General features: G+C 39.5%; 1 protein-coding gene across 1 annotated transcript in view; it reads right to left on the bottom strand.

Annotated features, from left to right (window-relative positions):
* PRKDC (protein kinase, DNA-activated, catalytic subunit) overlaps window positions 1–27,643 on the bottom strand; it is a gene marked incomplete at its 5' end in the record, with an annotated part of 225,068 nt that overhangs the window by 80,858 nt on the left and 116,567 nt on the right. Inside the window, 6 exon segments of the mRNA XM_081817118.1 lie at window positions 998–1,147; window positions 1,233–1,357; window positions 3,828–3,939; window positions 5,090–5,221; window positions 5,839–5,990; window positions 9,773–9,916. Coding sequence (XP_081673244.1) covers window positions 998–1,147; window positions 1,233–1,357; window positions 3,828–3,939; window positions 5,090–5,221; window positions 5,839–5,990; window positions 9,773–9,916 — 815 coding nt within the window.

A 27,643-nucleotide genomic window follows, 5' to 3' on the forward strand; every position in this document is an offset into this window, starting at 1 on the left:
AGGTCAGAAGCAAGTTAGGGTAGTCTGGGCCCCGACTGTGTACACCTGTTTTTATGTATCTTTTCTTCCTTGAAGCACCCAACTTAATGCTTTACACACAGTAGATACTGAATAATTTTATTTATTTATTATTTATTTATTTATTTGAGAGAGAGAGAATGAGAGACAGAGAGCACGAGAGGGAAGAGGGTCAGAGGGAGAAGCAGACCCCCGCTGAGCAGGGAGCCCGATGCGGGACTCGATCCCGGGACTCCAGGATCATGACCTGAGCCGAAGGCAGTCGCTTAACCAACTGAGCCACCCAGGCGCCCCTGAATAATTTTCTAATGAAGGATATTACAATGTAACAACATAGATTCTTTGTTATTGGCATTTATCAATAATTTGTCCCTATGTAAAAAATACGTATACACTGGGGCGCTTGGGTGGCTCAGTCGTTAAGCGTCTGCCTTTGGCTCGGGTCATGACCCTCCCTGCTCAGTGGGAAGCCTGCTTCTCCCTCTCCCACTCCCCCTGCTTGTGTTCCTCCTTCTCTCGCAGTGTCTCTGTCAAATAAATAAATAAAATCTTTAAAAAAAAAATATGTATACAGACAAGACTGGAAAAGAAGAGAGAAATAAATACAGAGAAATAAAAATACTGTAAGTGATCAAAGCATCTTTTAATATTTATTTTAATAGTATAATGTGAAAATAAATGAACACTTTTAACAAATAATGGAAGCCTCCTAGTTGGCAAAATGGGTACAGAACTCAAAACCATGCATTTTAAATCTGAGAAGAGCCTTAGACAATGCTTGAGATGTGGCTTCTCCAAAGTGCCAGGTTAGCAGAGGCAGGAGGGTCAGGTCCCACCACCTTTAATTCTGATTAAAATTTAACAAATATATATTTTATGAAAACCTACAAGTTCTTTCTGAGTTGAAGGAGAAAGCTGAACAAATCAAAATTTTATGAGCCAGCTGCCTCTGAGAATATAGGGCTAGCTTCACACTTACCTGTGTCTCATGACTTGAATGAAATCCTTGCTCTTTAATTGTAAGTAGAGATCTGTTATTTCCTCTGCACGACACAGCACCACCTCCAGACAGAGGGTCTTCATCACGCCATGAAATTTTGGCAGCAGGAAGAAGACGGTGTTCATAAACCTAAACAGTGGACATGGCCAATGAGTAAGAGGGCAGTTGCAGACCCTCTCCCGCAACAGGACATCCACCACAACTGACATCTTACCTATCAGCAAGAGGAGGAAAGTTCTTCACTGCTTTGTTCAAGCACACAATAAATTTGTCTTCCATCGTATTCTGATGTTGCTTCAACTGCTTTATGATCAGTTCATACACCAACTCCTCCAATACCTGAAAAAGTAAGTTTTTTTCAAATTCACAAAGGTGGAAACTTCTGTTGGTTACTGAAAATAGGTTTGTCTTGAATAGTTAAGTGAACCCAAGGAAGGTGTTGAATACTATCACCTACAAGGTAAAGGTGTTCACAGGGTATAGTGCCAGGAGCATGCCCAGGTTGGCATAAACACTGGGCACAAGAGGCCGTGGGGCTGTGCGTTTGGGTGAGCCAGGCCACGGCCACGCCTGCTTTGTGCTTCTACCACTGGTGGCGTCTAGCGCCTGTCAGATGGCAGGTTGATAAAGATTACTGCTAACGAGTATTTGAGAAGCTGAACTAAAATCAGTGACTAAATGCTGTGTAAACACATTTTATGACGCCAGTGTTCACATCTCTGGTCAAATATTCACATAAATCAGAATGTTCATGCAACTTTATCTAAACAACCAACCCCTCACTATCTCCCTATATCCTGTTTTTTCTTCATCACATACTACTATCAACCATGATAGATTCGTTTGTGTATTGTCTATCTCCCCTCACCAAATGCTATCTACCTGAGGCAGGGAGGGGCTTGGCCTGCCCTGTTCCTTGGCTGCACCCCTAGAGCCCAGAGCCAGCCAGTAAGTACCCAACATACATAACCAAAATTATAAAAGAATTCAATATAGGTGAACAACAGAAGACAAGTGCATGCACATACGTACTGATGACTGGAGACTACATCTCACGGGCCAAAAGCAATTCCGTGGTTAGAATATAAGTGACTCTCACTGACTTCTTTATATTTTACTCTGTTTTTCTAATTTCTACACTAAATCAATACCATTTTATATTCAGAAAAGAACTATGTAAAACAAAACTGTTTATCATTCTTACTAACTTGAAATTTAAGTGAAGAGAGATTAAACCTGGGATCTGCTATAATTTGCTCCATCTGTACTGAAAACTTAGCATATTATATAAACTGAAACCCAACATCTAGGGACATTAGAATCATGTAATAATAACAAGGTTATTCTGAATTTATAAATTTTATTTTACAAAAATAGCTGGTAATCCCTAAAATAAATTATAAGTGAAGACTGATCTCCCTAAATGGGTCTATTTCCCTTAATTTTCTTTTAAATACAAATAAATGCCTGACTAGCAAAATGGGCAGGGGTCCAATTCACTGTGTTGGGATATTGTGGTTGCCCTCAGGACCTCCCGACTTGCCTAAACTTCTCCTCATCCAGCCAGAGAGTGAAAGTAGCCCACTCTCCACCTTTTCCTTCAGGAGAGGATGGGGACTGGAGGTATGAAGTTGAGAATCATGAACACAGAGGCAGTTTTCAAACACAAGCTGGATGGTTGACAGGGGAGCAGGGAAGGAGAAGAGGACCAATTATCAGAGCTAGGGAGGTGGCCAGGAAACACGGCACTAAAGAAGGGAGAAGAAACTCCCAGGGAAGTTGGAAGAGAGCCGAGAGAGTGTCCTAGAAGCAATGACAAAGGTAATCAGCAGGAATGATCAACTGTGTCATCCTGGACAGACTGCAATGAGACGTGGCAAGAGTGGCTTATCACAATGAGTGACAGTAGTTTTGGAGGCTCCAAAACATGCAGCACCTCACTTACTAACCATGGGAGGACAGTAAGCATCATGAGATGTAGCAGTAAGCATCGTTCCACTATGCTTTTTTCAAGTAAGTTAGAACATGTAATTTCCATACACTGGCCCATGAAATTTACATACATTTGTAATAATTACATTCTATTGAGGACTGCAGTACTCTGAATGTATATTGCACTAAAAGATTCAGTTAGGTTATTCTCACAATCTTGTAAAGTGGGCAGGGCACACACGACTGAGAAAGCTCCCTGAGGTGCCCTGTCCTGTCTGACAGCTATATTATGTCCCAAAATGGAAGTGGGGGATTTTACTAGTTAACTTAGCCCTAACTAACCACAGCAGGTATCTAACAGAATAATTTTCTCCAAAAGGAAATCCTGACACTACCTTCAGAGGAATGAAAGCTGGTTAAGGACTCATATCCTGACTTTCACAATAAAAAGTTACCAATCTTTAAATGTTTACCAAGTTTCCAAGTGTTTAAAAAAATCTTATGTCCTCTTTAAAAAATACTGAGCACTGGGGATGCCTGGCTGGCTCAGTCGGTCAAGTGTCTGGCTTTGACCCACATCATGATTCCAGGGTCCTGGGATTGAGTCCCACATCGGGCTCCTTGCTCAGCGGGGAGGCTGCTTCTCCCTCTGCCTGCCACTCCCCTTGATTGTGTGTGTTCTCTTGATCTTTGACAAATAAATAAATAAAATCTAAAAAAACCCCTGAGCACTGTATACAGTAGGGAAGAGTGGAGTATTAATAAATGCAGAATGCCCACTTTGGTTTATTATCTTATAGAGGATATAAGTAACGAGGGTTATGATAAATCAAAACTGAAAAAGAAGCATTTATTTAAAATTGTATAACACACTCACATTTTCTTCCTTGGTAATATATCGAAGAGTAAGTCCTAGAACTTCTGCTGCTGCTGCATATACCTCTTTATATTTTACAAAGGACATATTACTGACCAAAGCTTGAAAGTATCTGTAACAAATACAGAAAATAAACATGCACAATACTACATTCTATTGACATAAAAATATAACAACTTTGCTCCTCATACCACATTAATAGCACAAATTGAGAAAATATGAAACATAAAACATGACTGAAATTATTTGTGTGAAAACATATATGAAGATGTACTTAAGGCTCTGACATCATGACCTGGAAGGCACATTAAAGTCCACAGTTCAATCACAGGGGACCTGCTGTAGTCAAAGCAAAACACAGTGCTGGATGCTATAAAAACTGTAGTAAAAAGAAAGCTACTATCCAATATCATGATTTACTGACAACCCTTGAAAGCCATCTGCTATGACAAGAGGAGGACAATAAAATGAGAGTGAGTACCAGTGCAGTGCCCCCAGACTCCAGAGGCCACATCACGTTAGCCTCAAGTTTGGCTGTCATTGGGGGAATCAAAGCTCAAAAATGGTAATTTGTCTAAAAGTAAACTATTTCCCATTAAATCTGTGCGGAGCCACATGTCTGTCTATGATACCAGGTGATTGGTGCAACTGGTGCCAGGAGGCTAACACAGGAGGACCAACCAGAGTGGGACACTTCCAAAGTAATGGGAAAAGCTCATGATGTGAATGCTGACTTTTCAAAAATCCTGAAATAGTAGGACAATGAAGTTCCATTCCATGATGGTACAGGATTATCTTACTAGCAGCACCCCCCTCCAGACATTGGGCGGCATCCACCCCCACCCGCAGAGGGAGCAGGGGCTGCAGCTACAGTAGAAGTACAGCGACAGGGCAGCACAACGTCCAGGCATCCATTTCAGGTCATGATCCGGTCATGAATGGTCCACAGAGTTCATGTCGCTTTCAGAGCAAATGCTGAAAATGTGACTTTAGGAAATACCTAACACTTCCTATTTGCTAAATCACACTTGAAAAAAATTACACTAATTTTGAAAAACATAACTTTCCTCATTCACTCCATTAACATATTTCTTCTCCCAAATGACCTCTAAGCCCAACTACCTAAATTTTGGTAGAAATATTTTTAACATGGGTCTAGGTCCTTACATTTATCAAAATTAGACCACACTCCAGTCCGTCAATCCAATTCATCTATACTTTAACCTAAAAAAGAAGCAAAGCCAAAACTCCTCGATACTCACTTTATGCTCTCTATGCCACATTCTGGGTCATAAGGAGGCAAATTATTGGCCATTACAATGCCTAATAATTGAATTCCTACTGAATTGTCTTTAGAATTAGGATCTTTACTGGAAAATTTCTCAAATATTAACCTGAAACATAAGCATAAAGAACAAGTATAGGTTATCATACAGTAAAATAAGCAGCAAGAAGATATAAAATTTTCGATGGCTAATTTTCAGGGTAAGAAATATTTTGTCTTTCCCTACATCTAACGCCCTTCTTGTTAATACCCTCTTTGTATGCATTCAAGTTATTCTAGCTGTGCAACACGGACAGGTCTGTATTTCTTACGATCTAATTTTGCCCCAATTCTCCCTTAGTTGATACTGAAACCTTAAGAAAGTTTTAGCTTGCCTCAGGCTGTGCTAAAAGGAATCAAAGGAAAGTCTTACAGTCTACCCCTGGGCTGGGACAGTGAAAGGCAGAGAGGGCACCCCATAACCCCAGTGTGTGAGCAAAGCCAGAGGCGAGCTGGGAGATGGAACAGGGGCCACCTGGAGTAACCTGTCCACAGGTGCTTCTAGTATCAAACTTTAGAGGTTGTAATTTTACTAGTAGCAATATTACACCCTTACAAATGATTTGATTTCAAATTATCTTCCTTTTTCTATCATTTCAAGTAATGAAATTTCACTGTAATCACCATTTAAACATGCTACATTTTAAAAATGTATAAATGATATTGCAAAATCTAGTAAATTTATACCTGTAAGGGATAGATAAACAATCCTTCCAGCATTCAACAAGGGTTTTTATAATTTCAAGGTTATGTCTAAACACAGCTCTTTTTTGATGAAAAACATGTTCCATTAGGAAATGAAGCAATCGGTTTGCCAACACTTCGTCTTTAGGGACACCCTAAAAACGTACAGAAACTCTGTATTAATATGCAGTATTCCATTCTGGAAAAGCACTTTTTAAAAATATTTTTTGTTATATTTTTGTATTATGTTCAAATTAGCCAACATATAATACATCATTGGTTTTTGATGTAGTGTTCAACGATTCATTAGTTGTGTATAACACCCAGTGCTCATCACCACACATGCCCTCCTTAATACCTGTCATTCTGTTACCCATCCCCCCACCCCCCTACCTTCTGTAACCCTCAGTTTGTTTCCCAGAGTCCTTCATGGTTTGTCTCCCTCTCTGATTTCTTCCCATTCAGTTTCCCCTCCCTTCCCCTGTGGTCCTCTGCACTATACCTTACGTTCCACATATGAGTGAAACCATATGATAATTGTCTTTCTTTGATTGACTTATTTCACTTAGCAAAAGCATTTTTTTAAATTTAAATTTTAGGTAGTGAACATACAGTGCAATATTGGTTTCTGGAGTAGAATTCAGTGATTAATCAATCAGTTACGAACAACATCCAGTCCTCATCATGAAACTGCCCTCCTTAATACCCATCACCCATGTGGCCCATCCCCTACCCACCTCTCACTGTCAACCTTCAGTTTCTTTTCTATAGTTAAAGTCTCTTATGGCTTGTTTCCCTCTCTCCTTTTTTCTTTTCCCCCTTTGCATATGTTAATCTTTTGTTTCTTAAAACCCACATATGAGTTATACGGTATTTGCCTATCTCTGACTGACTTATTTCATTTAGCATAATACACTCTAGCTCCATCCATGCTGTTGCAAATGGCAGGTTTTCATTCTTTTTGATGGCTGAGTAATATTCCATTGTATATATGTATCTCAATCCATTCATCAGGCGATGGACATTTGGGCTCTCTCCATAGTTTGGCTACTATTGATAATGCTGCTATGAACATTGGAGTGCATGTATCCCTTCAAACCTGTATTTTTATATCCTTTGGGTAAATACCTAGTAGTGCAACTGCTGGATTATAGGGTAGCTCTATTTTCAGCTCTTTGAGGAACCTCCATGCTGTTCTCCAGAGTGGCTGCACTACTTTGCATTCCCACCAACACTAAGAGGTTCTTCTTTCTCTGCATCCTCGCCAACATCTGTTTCCTGAGTTGTTAATTTTAGCCCTTCTGACTGGTGTGAGGTGGTATCTTGTAGTGGTTTTGATTTGTATATCCCTAATGATGAGTGTTGTTGAGCATCTTTTCAAGTGTCTGTTGGCCATCTGAATGTCTTCTTTGGAAAAGTGTCTACTCATGTCTTCTGCCCATTTCTTAACTGGGTTATTTGTTTTTGGGCGTTGAGTTTTATAAGTTTTTTGTAGATTTTGGATATTAGTCCTTTATCAGATAAGTTGTTTGCAAATATCTTCTCCCATTCCACAGGCTGCCTTTTAGTTTTGTTGATTGTTTCCTTCACTGTGCAGAACTTTTTATCTTGATGAGGCCCCACCCTTGCCTGTGGTGATGTATCTAGTAAGAGGCTGCTACAGCGGAGGACAAAGAGGTTCCTGCCTGTGTTCTCCTCTAGGATTTTGATGGTTTCCGGTTTCACATTAAGGTCTTCCATCCATTTTGAATTTATTTCTGTGTATAGTGTAAGAAAGTGATCCAGTTTCATTCTTCTGCATGTGGCTGTCCAATTTTCCCAACACCATTTGTTGAAGAGACTTTTTTCCATTGGATATTCTTTCCTGCTTTGTCGAAGATTGGTTGACCATAGATTTGAAGGTCCATTTTTGGGTTCTTTATTCTTTTTTTTTTTTTTTTAAAGATTTATTTATTTATTTGAGAGAGCGAGAATGAGAGAGAGAGAGTACATGAGAGGGGGGAGGGTTGGAGAAGCAGGCTCCTCGCCGAGCAGGGAGCCCGATGTGGGACTCGATCCAGGGACTCCAGGATCATGACCTGAGCCGAAGGCAGTTGCTTAACCAAGTGAGCCACCCAGGCGCCCTGGGTTCTTTATTCTATTCCATTGATCTATGTGTCTGTTTTTGTGCTAATACCATACTCTTGATGATTACAGCTTTGTAAAAGAGCTTGAAGTCCATGATTGTGATGCCTCCAGTTTTGTTTTTCTTTTTCAGAAGTGCCTTGGCTATTTGGGGTCTTTTGTGGTTCCATACGAACTTTAGGACTGTTGGCATTGTTTAATGCAATAGAGATTGCATTAAATGTGGAGACTGCTTTGGGTAGTATAGACATTTTAACAATATTTGTTCTTCCAATCCATGAGCATGGAATGCTTAGAAAAGCATTTTTTGAATCCAAAAGTCCATTTATAAAAGAAATCCGCCAGTCTACTGAGGCTTCCGGATTCTGATGAAAAGCCTATGGGTGATTTTTCAGTTCCAACCACAGGCAGTGAAAAAGGCTTTACTTGGCAGGCCTCATGGGCAAGCTAACCTCATGCACCAGGCTGGAACACAGCCAGTGCTCTGCAGTCTCCAAGGGTAGCTGCAGTTAGACCCCTAGCCATCCATGACCTGCAACCCCCAGAATGGTCATGCTGTGTCACATGTTTGCATTCCTAGCCCAGGCACCTTCATTCCTTGGTCTCTTTATCTTCTTTAGGGGTCTCTGCTGGGACCTCCTTATAGGGAGGAAGGGCAACTCTGAGAACACTTTTCCCTTCGCTGATTCAGTCCTCAGGGCTTTTCCACTCCCATCCCTTCCCCCTCACCCTCCTCTCAACTCCAGGGTCCCATAAAACTGCTGAGCCTTTAATTCAGGGCTCCCTCAACAGTAAGATGTCACTCAGATCTGTGCTAATCCACCTGAACCTCGATCAGACCAGACCATGTTGTAATGTTCCATGGGGGAAACAGACAAGGGGAGTCAACGCTTCCTCTGGCTTTAGCCTCTTGCTTGTACTACCACAATAAATGATTAAAGGCTTCACTTGATTCTCACTTTGACTCACTGTTGCTTTATGCAGCTATTCTGACACCTAGCAGTTCAGTTTCTCAAGCTCAGCCAAGCACCTGACATTGAACTCAATCTTTCCCAATGGTTCCTAAGTTAAACTATACACTCTCACAATTTTTTCATGTATTAGCAGAGTACAAATTATTTTGTCACATTAAAGCTAAGAAATCTAAATTCGGTTTACTGTGAAATAAGACAGGCGCATCCAGATATAGACACATGTAAAAACTCTATGTCCATATATTATGTTTATTAAGGAATGTTCCCAGGTTACATGAAACCTTTTGTGCTAAAGTTTTTAAGTGATGGGCAAAGCTCCAGCACACACGAATCTGTACTGGGGGAAGCCACAAGACTGCCTCAGTATGACACAGTATCATTCACCTGGTACTCACTTTTCTTTGGCAATCTCAACCATTAATGGGCTAGAGAAAATATTAGGGAAGTAGGTAAGCTGGCAAAACAAATGCCAAAAAATCTATGGACATTAGTTTTAGCAGAATTTTTCAGGACCTCATATTCAGGGCCTACTGACATTTATTTCACACGTATTTTTAATAAATCAGTTATCTAGTTTCCAAGCTCCGAGAAAAGCAACAAACAAAAAACACCTGATAGCTTAAAAATAAAAGCAAAGTCAGAGGAATTATCAAAAGCAGACACAAAAGAAAAGAGAACTAAAGCAGTATGAGGCCATTTAATATAGCAGCACCACAGCAATATGACAGTTAATGCTAAAAATGATGACTCTTGTCATTAAGAGAAGCTTGTCATAAATTCCATTTATATCAGCAAGAGACTGATATATAGTACTGCATAAAAGATGTATCCATTCTTACCACAGGAGTAGCTAATCCTGTCCATGAAAGAACAGTAACCACTATCTCAACCACCATATAGTGAATTCCTTCTCCTCCGTTATTTTCAGAAACTACCAGCTGCAGCAAGGGACTTAGCCAGTACTTCGCATAAGGGCGAAAGACCTACAAGAGAATTTAAAAGTCAAATAAAAAATTGTTTTGAATAAGCAAAATATTAATTCAAGAATCTGTCCTCCAGGGGCACCTGGGTGGCTCAGTCAGTTAAGCGTCCGACTCTTGGTTTCAGCTCAGGTCATGATCTCGGGGTCCTGGGATTGAGCCCCATGTCAGGCTCTATGCTCAGAATGGAGTCTGCTTGGGATTCTCTCTCTGCCTCTCCCTCTGCCCCCCGCCCCCTGCTTATGCTCTCCGCCTCTGTATCTCTAAAATAAATAAATAAATAAAAATCTTTAAAAAAAAGTCTTTCATCAGCTAAATTTAATATTATGACTTGACCTAAATCTGAAACAGGTGTAAATTCCAGCAATTACTCTGCTTAATCAGATCAGATTCTTTGTTGAATTCTCTCCTCATGGGTCCCTGAAACCACAATTCGAAGGAAATGGATTACTGGTCTTTTCTTTATTGAAAACATGATATAACTATGCTCTTAAAAATCAAAATGAAAGTATTCTATATCAATCTTGTCCCATATGAATAATATGTGGCTCTAGAGAATTCTGTTATTTTATGCAAATGCATAGGGTATATGAAAAATGAGAACACAAAAATTAGGTAGGTGCATGTGGCTAATTTTTTTTCATTTATTCTTATAGAAGTCACTATGTTATAGACTTCATTTGCCCAAGGTCTATGAAATCTAAATAAAATGCATCCATACACTAAATTCCATCTAGTTTATTTTAGAAATTTCAAGAGAAAGCTATTTTGATGTAAAAGAACAGACTGAAGTATAATTCAAGCTACCTATCTTCTTAACCTTTGCTGCTTTGTTTTTTATTAATTATGCTTCCTCAGGGATTCTCTTACAGCTTAAATCTGTGTGCTTTCAAATCTTTTTTGTTTATGCACCCCATAAGTAAAAAAAGTTGGAACACTCTCCATATATGTCTACTGGTTGATTTATAATTTACAAATACAAACTTTATTATTAAATTACAGACAGTCGCTGACTTACAATGGTTCACCTTAAGATTTTTGGACTTTATGATGCTGTAAAAGCAATATGCTTTCAGTAGAAATTGTATTTTGAATTTGTATCTTTTCCTGAGCTTGCGATGTGCAGGACGATACTCCCAAGATGCTGCAGAGGCAAGCAGCACCTGCAGCTCCTAGTCATCTATGCTATCACAAGGGTGAACAAATGATACACTTAAAACCATACTGCACTCATATATCTGTTCTGGTTTTCACTTTCAGTACAGATTACATGAGATATTCAGCACTTTATTATAAAATAGGCTTTGTGTATGATTTTGCCCAACTAGAGGCTGACATAAGGGCTCTAAGCACGTTTAAGGTAGGTGAAGTTAAACTATGATGTTTGGCAAATTAAGTGTACTACATGCATTTTCAGCTTATGATAGTTTCAACTTATGATGGGTTTACTGGGATGTAACCTCATTCTAAGTCAAGGAAGATCTGTATAACCAATAAATTAAAGTTGAAATTTTAACCAAAACCAAAGACTCCATTAAAAAAGAGCACTACTGGGCGCCTGGATGGCTCAGTTGGTTAAGCGACTGCCTTCGGCTCAGGTCATGATCCTGGAGTCCCGGGATCGAGTCCCGCATCGGGCTCCCTGCTCAGCAGGGAGTCTGCTTCTCCCTCTGACCCTCCCCCTTCTCATGTGCTCTCTCTCTCTCAAATAAATAAAATCTTAAAAAAAAAAAAAAAGCACTACAGGCCAAATACCTGATGAACATGGATGTAAAAATTCTCAGTAAAATACTAGAAAAATGAATTCAACAGCACATTAAAAGAATCATTCACCACAATCAAGTGGGATTTATTTCTGGGCCGCAAGGTGGTTCAATATTTGCAAGTCAATCAATGTGATACACAATAATAAAAGAAAATCCTTTCAATAGATGCAGAAAAAGCATTTGACAAAGTACAACATCCCTTCATGATAAAAACCCTTAACAAAGTAAGATTAGAAGAAACATACCTCAACATCATAAAGGACATCTATGAAAAACCCACAGCTAATATCATCCTCAGTGGGGAAAAATTGAGACCTTTTCATCTATGGTCAGTAACAAGACAGGGATGTCCACTCTCACCACTGTTATTTAACACCATACTGGAAGTCCTAGCCACAGCAATCAGACAACAAAAAGAAATAAAAGGCATCCACACTGGCAAGGAAGAAGTCAAACTTTCATTATCTGCAGATGACCTGATACTGTATATAGAAAACCTGAAAGATTCCACCAAAAAATTGCTAAAACTGATACACAAATTCAGCAAAGTCATAGAATACAAAATCAACATACAGAAATCTGTTGCATTTCTATACACCAATAATGAAGCAGCAAAGAAAGAAATCAAGGAATTGATCCATTTATAATTGTACCAAAAACCATATGATAACTAGAAATAAACCTAACGAAAGAGGTAATGGATCTGTATTCTGAAAACTATAAAACACTTATGAAAGAAATTGAAAATGATACAAAGAAATGGAAAAACATTCCACGCTCACGGATAGGAAGAACACATATGTTAAAGTGTCAATTTAACCCAAAGCAATCTATACATTCAATGCAATCCCTATCAAAACACCACCAGCATTTTTCACAGAACTACAACAAACAATCCTAAAATTTGTATGGAACCAGAAAAGATCCCGAATAGCCAAAGGAATGTTGAAAAAGAAAAGCAAAGCTGGAGGCATCATAATTCCAGAGTTCAATCTATATGACAAAGCTGCAGTCATCAAGACAGTATGGTACTGGCATAAAAACAGACATGTAGATCACTGAAACAGAACACAGAACCCAGAAATGGACCCTCAACCCTATAGTCAACTAAACAAAGCAGGGAAGAATATTCACTGGGAAAAAGAATGTCTGTTCACAGATGATGTTGGGAAAACTAGCAACATGCAGAAGAATAAAACTGGGCCACTTTCTTACACCATACACAAAAATACATTTGAAATGCACAAAAGACCTAAATGTGAGACAGGAAACCATCAAATTCCCACAGAAAAACAGAGGCAGTAACTAATCCGTGACATTGGCCGTAGCAACTTCTTACTAGATATGTCTCCTAAGGCAGGGAAGTAAAAGCAAAGATGAACTACTGGGACTTTGTCAAGATAAGAAGCTTCCGCACAGCAGTAAACAATCAACCAACTAAAAGGCAACCTATGGAATGGGAGAAGATATTTGCAAATGGCACATCTAATAAGGGGCTAGTATCCAAAATATAAAAATAACTTATAAAAACACCCAAAAAATAATCCAGTTAAAAAATGCGCAGAAAACATGAATAGATGGCTAACAGACACATGAAAAGATGCTCAACAGCACTCATCATCAGGGAAATACAAATCAAAACCATGATGACATACCACCTCACACCTGTCAGAATGGATAAAATTAACTCAGGAAACAACAGATGTTGGTGAGGATGCAAAGAAAGAAGAACCTCTTAGTGTTGGTGGGAATCAAACTGGTGCAGCCACTCTGGAGAACAGTATGGAGGTTCCTCAAAGAGTTGAAAATAGAACTACCCTACAATCCAGCAATTGCACTACTAGGTATTTACTCAAAGAATACAAAGTACAGATTTGAAGGGATACATGCACCCCGATGTTTATAGCAGCATGATCAACAACAGCCAAATTAAGGAAACATCCCACGTGTCCATCGAATGATGAAGTTGTGGGGGGGGTGTGTATACACATACATATATGTATCTGTATATGTGTGTATATGTATATATATATATGGCAGTATTACTTAGACATAAAATAGAATGAAAACTTGCCATTTGCAACAGTGTGGATAGAGCTTGAGGGTATTATGCTAAGGGAAATGAGTCAGTCAGAGAAAGACAAACACCATATGATTTCACTCATATGTGGATTTAAGAAACAAAACAAATGAACATAGTAGGGAAAAAAGGGAAGAAAACCAAGAAACACACTCTTAACTATGGAGAACAAACTGATGGTTACCAGAGGGGTGGGAGGCAGAGGGATGGGTTAAACAGGTGATGGGGATTAAGGAGTGCGCCTGTGATTAGCACTGGGTGTTGTATAAAAGTGCTGAATCACTAAATTGTACACCTAAACTAATAATACACTTTAACTAACTGGAATTTAAATAAAAACTTAAAATAATGAGGAAAATAAAGTTGAAATTTTAATAATAAATGTAAACACAAGTTCTAATCTTTCTTTCCATAAGACAATGGACTCTCTAGATGAATGGATAAAGAAAATATGGTGTATATATACACACAATGGAATATTACTCAGCCATCCAAAAGAATGAAATCTTGCGGGGTACTGGGTGGCTCAGTTGGTTAGGCAACTGCCTTTGGCTCAGGTCATGATCCCGGGGTCCTGGGATCAAGTCCCACATTGGGCTCCCCCTGCTCTGTGGGGAGCCTGCTTCTCCCTCTGCCTCTGCCTGCCACTCCCCCTGCTTGTGCTCTCTCTCTTTCTGTGTCAAATAAATAAATAAAATCTTTTAAAAAAAGAATGAAATCTTGCCATTTGCAATGACATGGATGGAACTAGAGGATATTATGCTAAGCAAACATGTCATTCAGAGAAAGACAAATACCATATGATCTCACTTAAATGTGGAATTTAAGAAACAAAACAGATGAACATAGAGTAAGGGAAAGGAAAATAAAATAAGATGGAAACAGAGAGGGAGGCAAACCGTAAGAGCCTCTTAACTGTAGGAAACAAATAGAGGGCTGCTGGAGGGGAGGTGGGTGGGGATTGGGGTAATTGGGTGACAGGCAGTAAGAAGGGCACGTGATGGAATGAGCGCTGGGTGTTACATCCAACGGATGAATCGCTAAATTCTAGCCCTGAAACTTGTAATACAGTATATGTTAACTAAATTGAATTTAAAAATTAAAAAAAAAAAAAAAAAAGACAATGGCTGTCTGGAACATCTCCTTTTGGAACCCATTCCCCTGGTCATTCCTGAGCTCTGGAAATGCACAAGTCCCAGGGAATCTCCCCGTGACATCTCAGAGGCACCTCAGATCTACATTTGTCAACAAGTTCAGCATGCTTCTTTGTCAACCTGCTTACCCACTCCCAGCCTACGAAGAAATCATCCCAAAATAAAGACAACAGTTCCCTTTTTGGTAGCCATCAAGTCAGCACTCAGGAGCCAGAAATCACATGTGACCCTAAGCATTATGGGTTGAACTGTGTCCTCCAAAAGGATGCTCAAGTACTAACTCCCAGCATCTATAAACATGACCTGATTTAGAAATAGGGTCTTTGAACATTATCAAGTTAAGAGAGGTCATCACAGTGGGCTCTAATCTAATGACAACGTCCTTATTAAAAGAGAAAATTTGTACATACTGAAACAGATGTGGAGAGGAAAGCCAATGTGAAGACTTGAAAAATACCATCCATTTGCCAAAAAATGCCTATGGCCACCATAACCTGGGAGAGAGGCCTGGAACATATTCTCCCTCAGAGCTCTCAAAAGGAACCATCCTTACCAATATCTTGATATCAAACTTCTGGCTTACAGAACCATGAGACAGTAAGTTTCTGTTGTTTAAGCTGCCCAGTTTGTGGTAACCCTTGTTACAGCAGCCCTAGGAGCTAGAAATCAAGTGTGACCCTGAGGAACACAGGCCCTGTTGCAGTCCCACATTTGCAGTGCTTCCTAGAAGGACTTTCTATAGAGCAAACTGGATCACGTCATTCCACCTAGCACCCATCAGTGGCTCCCTACTGCTCATCAAATGAGCCGCACCCTCTATATGGATCCTGATAACCTGGCCTAGCTCACCAGCCCGAGGATATGTGACCATGCCACTGACTCTTCTCTAAACCGTGTACCATGGTCTGTGCATTCAGTGCAGACATGACTGGCTCTCTCAGAGGCCATCCCTGCCCCACAGTGTTCCTTCTACACAGAATATAAATTCCCACTGCACATTACACATCATTCAAGGGCTCTCTGAAAAATCTACCCTAAGCCCACTGGTGGAAGAGGCTCTCCCCTGATGTGGTGCTATACATAAACCAACTGATAAACTTAGCACCTACCTAAAAGAGTTACCTATTTTTCATATACCATTATCAGGAATATTTTCAACATTTTTTTTGCTACTAAAACCAATTACGATGGAAGCCATAAGAAACTTGCTAACATATGACAGAGGCAAGATGGCAGAGGAGTAGGGGACCCCGTTTCAACTGGTCCCCTGAATTTAGCTAGATTATCAAACCATTTCGAACACCCACGAAATCCGCCTGAGATGTAAGAATATATATCTGGATCTCTACAAGCAGAAAAGCGACTGCTTTTTGCAAGGTAGGACATGTGGAGTCGTGAATCTGCAGGGAGATATTGGAAGATAAAGAACAAGGGGGAGGGAGCCTCCATAAGCTGGCTCCTGGAAAGTGATATAACACCAGACCACAAAATCGGAACCCTGAGAAATCTGCTCTAAGGAATGAATGACATCCTCTCTGAAAGGGGCTCTGGAAATGAAAAGGCAGAATTCTAGGTGGGGCATTGTGGTCTTGGGATCTGAGGAGTCACAAAGCGAAAGGGGGTGTTTGAACCAGTAGAGTGCCTAAGCAGTGGAGCCAGGAAGCAGGTTATGGTCAGCAAGCCCAGGAGGGGACTCTTGGCTCAGGATGCTGTAAACTGCGAGCCCGGCAAGTCAATAATCGCTCTTTCCCTGAGCAGCCTGAAAAGGAATGGAACCTGTGCCTGTGACTGGACAAAACCTCACAGGGCAGTAGCGCCCCAGAAACGATATTAGGGCAGCACCCAGACATGATCTAGGAGCTTTGACTGCGAGCGCAAGCCCCCGGATGGTTGTGGTTTTAAGTCACAAAGGGCAGTGGTGCTCCAGGGCCCCTGGGACTACCTCTGAAAGAGTTGCAGAGGGCGTGCACCATGGGAGGCTGCAGTTTTGGGCGTATACAGAAGTGGAGACTTTGTCCCAGAGGGTTTGTTAAGGAAGGCAGACTGTAATCTTTCTGCTCTGAGCCAGAGAGGAATGGGCATGGCCCATTTTTGTTCTGATCCTCTAAAGAGGTGTGGAAAGCCTCCAGGGAAAAAAAGCCACACAGAGGACTAGTTTGCAATGAGTCCATCCCCCTGACAGGGAGTGGGACAATTCCACCCAGGAAGGAATAACTGAGAAACAATGTGGCAGGCTCCTCCCCCAGAAGACAGACTGGAAGAACAGGTGGACAACAAGCCTATAGATCCCATAAAACTGTAAAATTCCAACACCAGGGGAAAATTGTATATTGAGCTCCAGGGTGCATTTTGCTTGGGTTGTAGTTGATACTTTGGACTCTGTTCCTTTGCCCACTCATCGTTCTATGGGCAGAATGACTAGAAGGAAGAACTCCCCAAAAAAAGAACAAGAAGCAGTATTCTCTGCCACAGAGCTAATCAATATGGATATAAGATGTCAGAGACAGAATTCAGGAAAGCAATCATAAAGTTAATAGCTAAGCTTGAAAAAAGCATAAGTGACAATACAGAATCTGTAAGAGTGGAAATAAGCTCTAATCAGGCTGAACTTAAAAATGCTATGAATGAGATGCAGTCTAAACTGGATACTCTAACAGTCAGGGTCAATGAGGCGGAAGAGAGAATAAGTGATCTAGAGGACAGGCTGATGGAATTAAAGGAAATTAAAGAAAAGAGGGAAAAACAACTCACTGCACATGAAGAAAGACTCAGAGAGTTTAATGATACATTGAAAAGAACCAATATCAGATCATCGGGATCCAAGAGGGGGTGGAGAGACAGAGGGGGCTTGAAGGTATATTTGAGCAAATCAAGCCTGAGAACTTCCCTAAACTGGGGAAGGAACAAGCACTCATGTCCAAGAGGCAGAGAGGACCCCTCCCAAAATCAATAAAAATAGATCAACACCCTGAAATATAATAGTGAAGCTTGCAAATCATAGAGAAAAAGAAGCTATCCTGAAAGCAGCAGGGGGAAGAGATTCCTTACATACGGAGGGAGGAACATTAAAATAACCTATCCACAGAAACCCAGACAGCCAGAAAGGGCTGACAAGATATATTCAGGGTACTCAATGAGAAGAACATGCAGCCAGGAATACTTTATCCAGCAAGGCTGTCATTCAGAACTGAAAGAGAGATAGAGAATATCCAGGACAGAAACTGAAAGAGTATGTGACCACCAAGCCAGCCCTGCAAGAAATATTAAGGGAGATTCTGTGTGCAAAGAGAGACCCGAAGAGTAACACAGACCAGAAAGTAACAGAGACAATCTACAGAAACAGGTTCTTTACAGGCAATACAATGGCACTAAATTCATATCTTTCAATAGTTACTCTAAATGTACATGGGCTGAATTCTCCAATGAAAAGACACAGAGTATCAGACTGGACAAAAAAAGCAGGACCCATCCATATGCTGTCTACGAGAGACTCATTTTGAACCTAAAGACACCTCCGTCTTAAAAGTGAAGGGATGGAGAACTATTTACCATACTAATGGACCTCAAAAGAAAGCTGGGGTAGCAATCCTCATATTAAAAAATTAGATTTTAAACCAAAGACTGCAGTATGAGATTTGGAGGGACACTATATCATACTTAAAAGGTCTAGCCAACAAGAAGATCTAACAATTGTAAATATCTATTGTCCCCAACATAGGAGCAGCCAATTATATAAAACAATTAATAACCAAAGTAAAGAAACACAATGATAATACATTAATAGGAGGGGACTTCAGGTGCCTGGGTGGCTCAGATGGTTAAGTGTCTGCCTTCGGCTCAGGTCATGATCCCAGGGTCCTGGGATCGAGTCCCACATCGGGCTCCCTGTTCAGCGGGGAGCCTGCTTCTCCCTCTGCCTCTCTCTCTCTCTCTCTGTCTCTTATGAATAAAAAAAAAAAAAAAATAGTAGGGGACTTCAATACTCCACTCAGAGCAATGGACAGATCATCTAAGCAGACGATCAACAAAGAAACAAGAGCTTTGAATGACGCATTAGACCAGATGGACTTCACAGATACAGAACATTCCATTCTAATAATCGAGAAGATTACTCATTCTTCTCGAGTGCACATGGAACTTTCTCCAGAATCGACCACATACTGGGTCACAAATCAAGTCTCAACTGATACCAAAATATTGAGATTATTCCCTGCATATTTTCCGACCACAATGCTGTGAAACTGGAACTCAATCACAAGAAGAAATTTAGAAGGAACTCAAACACTTGGAGGTTAAAGAACATCCTGCTAAAAGAATGAATGGGTTGGGGGGCGCCTGGGTGGTTCAGTTGGTTAAGCGACTGCCTTCGGCTCAGGTCATGATCCTGGAGTCCCGGGATCGAGTCCCATATCAGGCTCCCTGCTCAGCGGGGGGTCTGCTTCTCCCTCTGCCCTCTTCCCTCTCGTGCTCTCTGTCTCTCATTCTCTCTCTCTCAAATAAATAAATAAAATCTAAAAAAAAAAAAAAAAGAATGAATGGGTCAACCAGGAAATTAAAAAAGAATGTAAACAATTCATTGAAACTAATGAGAATAAAAACACATCAGTTTAAAACCTGTGGGATACAGCAATGGTCCTAAGAAGGAAGTACATAGCCATCCAAGCCTCTCAAAAAATCATAAAAATCCCAAATACACAAGCTAACCCTATACCTAAAAGTCCTGGAGAAAGAACAGCAAATAAAGCCTAAACTAAGCAGGGGAAGAGAAATAATAAATATAGAGCAGAAATCAATGAAACAGAAACCAGAAAAACAGTAGGACAGATCAACAAAACTAGAAGCTGGTTCTCTGAATGAATTAGTAAGATTGATAAACCTCTGGCCAGACTTACCCAAAAGAAAGAGAAAGGACCCAAATTAGTAAAATCATGAATGAAAGGGGAGAGATCGACTATTCCAAGGAAATACAGACAATTGTTAGAAATTATTACCAGCAACTATATGGAAACAAATTAAGCAATCTGGAAGAAATGGATGCATTCCTGGAAACTTATAAACTACCAAGACTGAAACAGGAAGAAATAGACAATCTGAACAGACCAATAACTAGTAAGGAAATTGAAGTAGTAATCAAAAACCTCCCAAAAAACAAGAGTCCAGGGCCAGATGGCTTCCCACGGGAATTCTACCAAACATGTAAAGAAGACCTAATACTATTCTTCTGAAGCTATTTCAAAAAACAGAAATGGAAGGAAAACTTCCAAACTCATTCTATGAGGCCAGCATTACCCTGATCCCAAAACCAGACAAAGACCCCATCAAAAAGGAGAATTACGGACCAATATCCCTGATGAACATGAATGTTAATATACTCACCAAGATCCTAGCCAATAGGATCCAACAGTACATTAAAAGGATCATTCACCAGAACCAGGTGGGATTTATTCCTGGGATGCAAGGGTGGTTCAACATTCGCAAATCAATCAACATGACAGAGCATATTAATAAAAGACAAGGACCATATGATCCTCTCAATTGATGCAGAGAAAGCATTTGACAAAATAGAGCATCCATTCCTGATTAAAACTCTTCAAAGTAGAAGAATAGAGGGAACATACCTCAATATCATAAAAGTCATCTATGAAAAGCCCACAGCAAATATCATTCTAAACAGGGAAAGACTCAGAGCTTTTCCCTTAAGGTCAGGAACACGACAGGGATGCCCACTCTCACTACTATTGTTCAACATAGTACTAGAAGTCCTAGCCTCAACAATCAGACAACAAAAAGAAATAAAGGGCATTCAAATTGACAAAGAAGACAAACTCTCTCTCTTTGCAGATGACATGATATGTTATGTGGAAAATCCAAAAGACCCTACCCCAAAATTGCTAGAACTCATATAGCAATTCAGCAATGTGGCAGGATACAAAATCAATGCACAGAAATCAGTTGCATTTCTATACACTAACAATGTGACTGAAGAAAGAAAAATTAAGGAATCAATCCCAATCACAAATGCACCAAAAACCATTAGATACTCCTAGAAATAAACCTAACTAACGAGGTAAAAGATCTATACTGTAGAAACTACAGAACACTTATGAAAGAAATAGCAGAAGACACAAAGAGATGGAAAAACATTCCATGCTCATGGATTGGAAGAATAAACATTGTGAAAATGCATGCTGCCCAGAGCAATCTACATATTCAATGGAACGCCTATCAAAATACGATTGGCATTTTTCAGAGCTGGAACAAAAAAATCATAAAATTTGTATGGAACCAGAAAGACCCCAAATTGCAAGGGGAATGCTGAAAAAGAATACCAAAGCTAGAGGCATCAAAATTCCCGACTTCGAGCTATATTACAAAGCTGTGATCATCAAGACAGCATGGTACTGGCATAAAAACAACATATTTCAATGGAACAAAAGAGAGAGCCCAGAAATGGACCCTCAACTACTCTTCAACAAAGCAGGAAAGAATATCCAATGGAAAAAGGACAGTCTCTTCAATAAATGGTGCTGGGAAAATTGGACAGCCACATGCAGAAGAATGAAACTGGACCATTTGCTTATACCATACACAAAGATAAACTCAAAATGGATGAAAGATCTATATGTGTAGGCAGGAATCCATCAAAATCCTAGAGGAGAACACAGGCAGCAATGTCTTCGACCTTGAACAAAGCAACTTGTTGAACAAAGCAGCTTTTTACAAGAAACATCTCTAAAGGCAAGGAAAACAAAGGCAAAAATGAACTATTCAGACTTCAAGATAAAAAGCTTTTGCATAGGAAAGGAAATAACCAACAAAACTAAAAGGCAACTTACGGAATGGGAGAAAATATCTGCAAATGACAATACAGTTAAAGGGCTGGTATCCAAGATCTACAAAGAAGTTATCAAATTCAGCACCCAAAGAACAAAAAATCCAGTCAAGAAATGGGCAGAAGACATGAACACTTCTCCAAAGACATAAAAACAGCCAACAGACACATGAAAAAAATGCTCCGCATCACTCAGCATCAGGGAAATACAAATCAAAACCACAATGAGATACCACGTTATACCAGTCAGAATAGCTAAGATTAACAAGACAGGGAGCAACAAATGTTGGTGAGGATGTGGAGAAAGGAGAACCCTCTTAAATTGTTTGTGGGAATGCAAGCTGGTACAGCCACTCTGGAAAACAGTATGGAGGTTCCTCAGGATGTTAAAAATAGAGCTACCTTATGCCCCAGCATTTGCACTACTGGGTATTTACCCCAAAGATACAGATGTAGTGAAAAGAAGGGGCACCTGCACCCCAATGTTCATAGCAGCAATGTCCACAATTGCCAAACTGTGGAAGGAACCAAGATGTCCTTCAACGGATGAATGGATAGAGAAGTGATTCAAATATACAATGTGATTCATATATACAATGGATTATTACTCAGCCATCAGAAAGGATGACTATCTACCATTTATATCAACATGGATGGAACTGGAGGGTATTATGCTAAGTGAAATAAGTCAATCAGAGAAAGACAATTATATGGTTTCACTCATATGTGGAACAGAAGGAATAGTGCAGAGGACAATAGGGGAAGAGAGGGAAAACTGAATGGGAAGAAATCCGAGAGGGAGACAAAACCATGAAAGACTCTTGACTCTGGGAAACAAACTGATGGTTGTGGAAAGGGAGTTAGGTGGCGGGATGTGGTAACTGGGTGATGGGAATTAAAGAGGGCACGTGATATGATGAGCACTGGGTGTTATATTCAACTAATGAATCATTGAACATTATATCAGAAACTAATGATGTACCATACCTTGGCTAATTGAATTTAAATTAAAAAAAAGATTAAAAAAAAGAAACTTGCTAACACATGTAATTCATACAGAGATCATTTCTAACAATTAATTTTAATTTTCAGGTTTAAAAAAATGACAGAAGAATGATGTTGAACAAATAAATATGGCTGGCTAACTTATTCAGAGAACAAAAATGTCATGCTTTGTTTCTTTATTACAAGTTTTCTTGTCAGTAGATACATATAACTGCAAAGACTTGTTTTTAAATTTCTTATTTAAACTCAATTTAGGTAACATATACTATACTATTAGTTTCAGGGCTAGAATTTAGTGATGCATCAGTGGCATATAACACCCAATGCTCATCACATCAAGTGCCCTCCTTAATGCCCATCACCCAATTACCCTATACCCCCACTCTCCTCCCCTCCAGCAACCCTCTGTTGTTTCCTACAATTAAAAGTCTCCCATGGTTTGCCTCCCTCTCTGTTTTCATTTTATTTTTCTTGCCCTTGCCCTATGTTCATCAGTTTTGTTTCTTAAATTCCGCATAAGTGAAATCATACGGTATTTGTCCTTCTCTGACTTATTTCGTTTAGTTTAATACCCTGTAGTTCTATCCATGTTGTTGCAAATAGCAAGATTTAGTTTTCTTTGATGGCTAAGTAGTACTCCATTGCATATATATATATATATATATATATATATATATACACACACACACATACACATCTTCTTTATCCATTTATCTGTCCATTGACATGTGGGCACTCTCCATATTTTGCATATTCTGGACATTTCTGCTATAAATGTTGGGTTGCATGTGCCCCTTCAAATCACTATGTTTGTATCCTTTAGATAAATACCTACTAGTGCAACTGCTCAGTCATAGGATAGTTCTATTTTTAACTTTTTGAGGAAACTGTCTGCACCAGTTTGCATTCCCATTGACAATGTGAGAGGGTTCTACTTCCTCTGCATCCTCACCAACATGTTGTTGCATTTTTTTCATGTATCTGTTGGCCATTTGTATGTGTTCTTTGGAGAAATGTCTGTTCGTGTCTTCTGCCCATTTCTTGACTGGATTTTTTGTTTTTGGGGTGTTGAGATTGATAAGTTCTTTATAGATTTTGGATACTAGCCCTTTATCTGATATGTCATTTGCTAATATCTTCTCCCATTCGGTAGCCTGCCTTTTTCATTGCTGACTGTTTCCTTTGCTGTGCAAAAGCTTTTTATCTTGAAGTCCCAATAGTTTATTTTTGCTTTTGTTTCCCTGGCCTTTGGAGACATGTCTAGCAAAAAGGTGTTGTGGCCAAGGCTGAAGACGTTGCTGCCTGTGTTCTCCTCCAGCATTTTGATGGATAACTGACTCACAGTTAAATCTTTCATCCATTTTGACTTTATTTTTGTGTATGGTGTAAGAAAATGGTCCAGTTTCATTCTTCTGCATGTGGCGGTCCAATTTTCCCAACACCATTTGTTGATGAGACTATCCTTTTTTGCTTGGATATTCTTTCCTGCTTTGTCGAACAGTAGTTGACCATAGAGTTGAGGGTCCAATTTTGAGTTCTCTGTTCTGTTCCACTGATCTATGTGTCTTGTTTTTTGTGCCAGTACCATACTGTCTTAATGATTATAGCTTTGTAATACAGCTTGAAGTCTGGAATTGTGATGCCTCCAGCTTTGCTTTCCTTTTTCAACATTCCTTTGGCTATTTCGATGTTCTGTGGTTCCATACAAAATTTAGTATTGTTTGTTCCAGCTCTGTGATAAATGCTGATGGTATTTTGATAGAAACTGTATTGAATGTGTAGACTGCTTTGGGTAGCATGACAGTTTTTAAATAGTTGTTTTCCTATCCATGAACATGGAATGTTGTTCCATTTTTTTGTGTCTGCCTCAATTTCTTTGACGAGTGTTCTATAGTTTTCAGAGTACAGATTCTTTACCTCTTTACTTAGGCTTATTCCTAGATATCTTATAGCTTTTGGTGCAATTGTGAGTGGGATCGATGCCCTGATTTCTCATTCTTCTTCTGTTAGCGAATAGAAATGCAACTGACTTCTGGGCATTGATTTTATATCCTGCAACTTTCCTGAATTCCTGTATCAGTTCTGGCAATTTTTTGGTGGAATCCTTTGGGTTTTCTATATAGAGTATCATGTCGTCTGCAAAGAGTGAAGGTTTGACTTCTTTTTTGCCAATTTGATGCCCTTCATTTCTTTTTGTTGTCTGACTGCTGAGGCTGGGACTTCCAATACAGTGTTAAATAACAGTGGTGAGAGATGACATCCCTGTTGTATTCCTGACCTTAGAGGAAATGCTCTTAGTTTCTCCCCATTGACGATGATATTTATGTGGGTCTTTCCTATATGACTTTTTATAGGTATGGTCTTTCCTATATGATTTTTAGGGTATTGAGGAACGTTCCCTCTATCCATTCATGTCAGAGATATATTGAGGATACCACATGGCTCTTGTCCTTTCTTTTAGTAATGTGGTGTATGACCTTGAGAGATTTGCAGATGCTGAACCACCCCTGTAGCCTAGGAATAAATCCCACTTAGTCATGGTGAATAATCCTTTTGATGTACTGAAGGATCCTATTAGCTAGTATTTTGTTGAGAATTTTTGCATCCATGTACCTCAGGGATATTCATCTGTAATTCTCCTTTTAGTGGGGTCTTTGCCTTTTTGGGGATCAAGGTAATGCTTGCTGTATAAAATGAGTTTGGAAGTTTTCCTTCCATTTGTTTTTTTTTTTTTTTTTGGAACAGTTTCAAAAGAACAGGTATTAATTCTTTAAATGTTTGGTACAATTCCCCTGGGGGACCATCTGACCCTGGACTCTTGTTGTTGGGAGATTTTGGATTACTGATTCAATTTCTTTGCTGATTATGGTCTGTTCAGGTTTTCTATTTCTTCCTGTTTCAGTTGCAGTAGTTTATATGTTTGTAGGCAAGTATCCATTTCTTCCAGGGTGCCTAATTTGTTGGCATATAACTGCTCATAATATTCTCTTATAATTGTTTGCCTATCATTGGTGTTGGTCGTGATCTCTCCCCTTTCATTCATGATTTTATTGATTTGGGTCCTTTCTCTTTTCTTTTTGGTAAGTGTGGCTAGGGGTTTATCGATCTTATTAATTCTTTCAAAGAACCAGCTCTTACTTTTGTTGATCTGTTCTACTTTTTTTTTATCATGGATTTCTACTCTAATCTTTATTATTTCTCTTCTCCTGCTGGATCTAGACTTTATTTGCTGTAATTTTCCCAGCTTCTTTAGGTGTAAGGTTAGGTTGTGTATTTGAGACCTTTCTTGTTTCTTGAGCAATGCCTGTATTGCTATATATTTCCCTCTTAGGACCACCTTTGCAGCATCCCAAAGGTTCTGAACTGTAATGTTTTCATTTTCATTTGCTTCCATGTATTTTTTACATTCTTCTTTGATTTCCTGGTTGACCCATTCATTCTTTAGTACGCTGTTCTTTAACCTCTATGTATTTGTTTTTCTTGTGGTTCACTGCAAATTTTATGGCATTGTGGCCTGAAAATATGCATATTATCTCAAATCTTTTTGTAGTGGTTGAGACCTGATTTGTGACCCAGTATGTGGGAAGTACACTCAAGAAGAATGTGTATTCTGTTTCTTTAGAATGAAATGCTTTGAATATATGTTATGTTCATCTGGTCCAGTGTGTCATTCAAAGCCTTTGTTGCTTTGTTGATCTTCTGCTTAGATAATTTGTCCATTGCTATAAATGGGGTGTTAATGTCTCCTACTATTATTGTACTATTATCAAAGAGTTTCTTTAATTTTATTATTAATTGGTTTATATATTGGCTGCTCCCAAGTTAGGGGCATAAATATTTGCAATTCTTAGATCTTCTTATTGGATAGACACTTTTATTATGAGATAGTGTCCTTCATCTCTTATTAATCTTTGGTTTAAAATCTAGTTTGCCTGATGTAAGGATGGCTACTTCAGCTTTTTTTTTTATGTCCACTGGCATGATAAATGGTGCTCGATCCCCTCAGTTTCTTCTTTTTTTAAAGATTTTATTTATTTATTTATTTGACAGAGAGAGAGAGAGAGCGCACAGTAGGCAGAGAGGCAGGCAGAGGGAGAGGGAGAAGCAGGCTCTCTGCCAAGCAGGGAGCCTGACGCAGGGCTCAAACCCAGGACTCTGGGATCATGACCTGAGCCGAAGGCAGCTGCTTAACCGACTGAGCCACCCAGGCACCCCAACCCCCTCTTTCAATCTGGGGGTGTCTTTGGGTCTAAAAATGAGTCTCCTGTAGACAGCATATTGATGGGTCTTGTTTTTTTTATCCATTCTGATACCCCATATCTTTTGATTGGAGCATTTAGTTCATTTACATTCAGAATAATTCTTGAAATACATGAATTCAGTGCCATTGTATTATCTACCTATAAAGTCACTGTTCCTGTAGATTGTCTCTGTTCCTTTCTGATCTTTATTTTTGGGCTCTCTCTTCGCTCAAAGGATCCCCTTTAATATTTCTTTCAGGGCTCGTTTAGTTTCACAAATTCCTTTAGTTTTTGTTTGTCATGTAAAGTCTTTCTCTCTCCTTCTATTTCGAATGACAGCATTGCTGTATAAAGTATTCTTGGCTGCTATTTTTCCCATTTAGCACGTTTAATATATCATGTCAGTCCTTTCTGGCCTGCCAGGTCTCTGTGGACAGGTCTGCTACCAGCCTTATACCTCTATTCTTGTAGGTTAAGAACCTCTTGTCCCAAGCTGCTTTCAGCATTTTCTCTTTATCTTTTTGTTAAGGTTTTATTTCTTTATTTGAGAGAGGGAGAGCAAACGAATGAGCATTAGAGAGCACCACTGGAGGGAGAGGGAGAAGCAGGCTTCCTGCTGAGCAAGGAGCCTGACATGGGACTGACTCAATCC

The sequence above is a fragment of the Leptonychotes weddellii genome, chromosome 4 (genome assembly GCF_054177405.1).
Source record: "Leptonychotes weddellii isolate Sample4059 chromosome 4, ASM5417740v2, whole genome shotgun sequence".
Taxonomy (NCBI): Eukaryota; Metazoa; Chordata; class Mammalia; order Carnivora; family Phocidae; genus Leptonychotes; species Leptonychotes weddellii.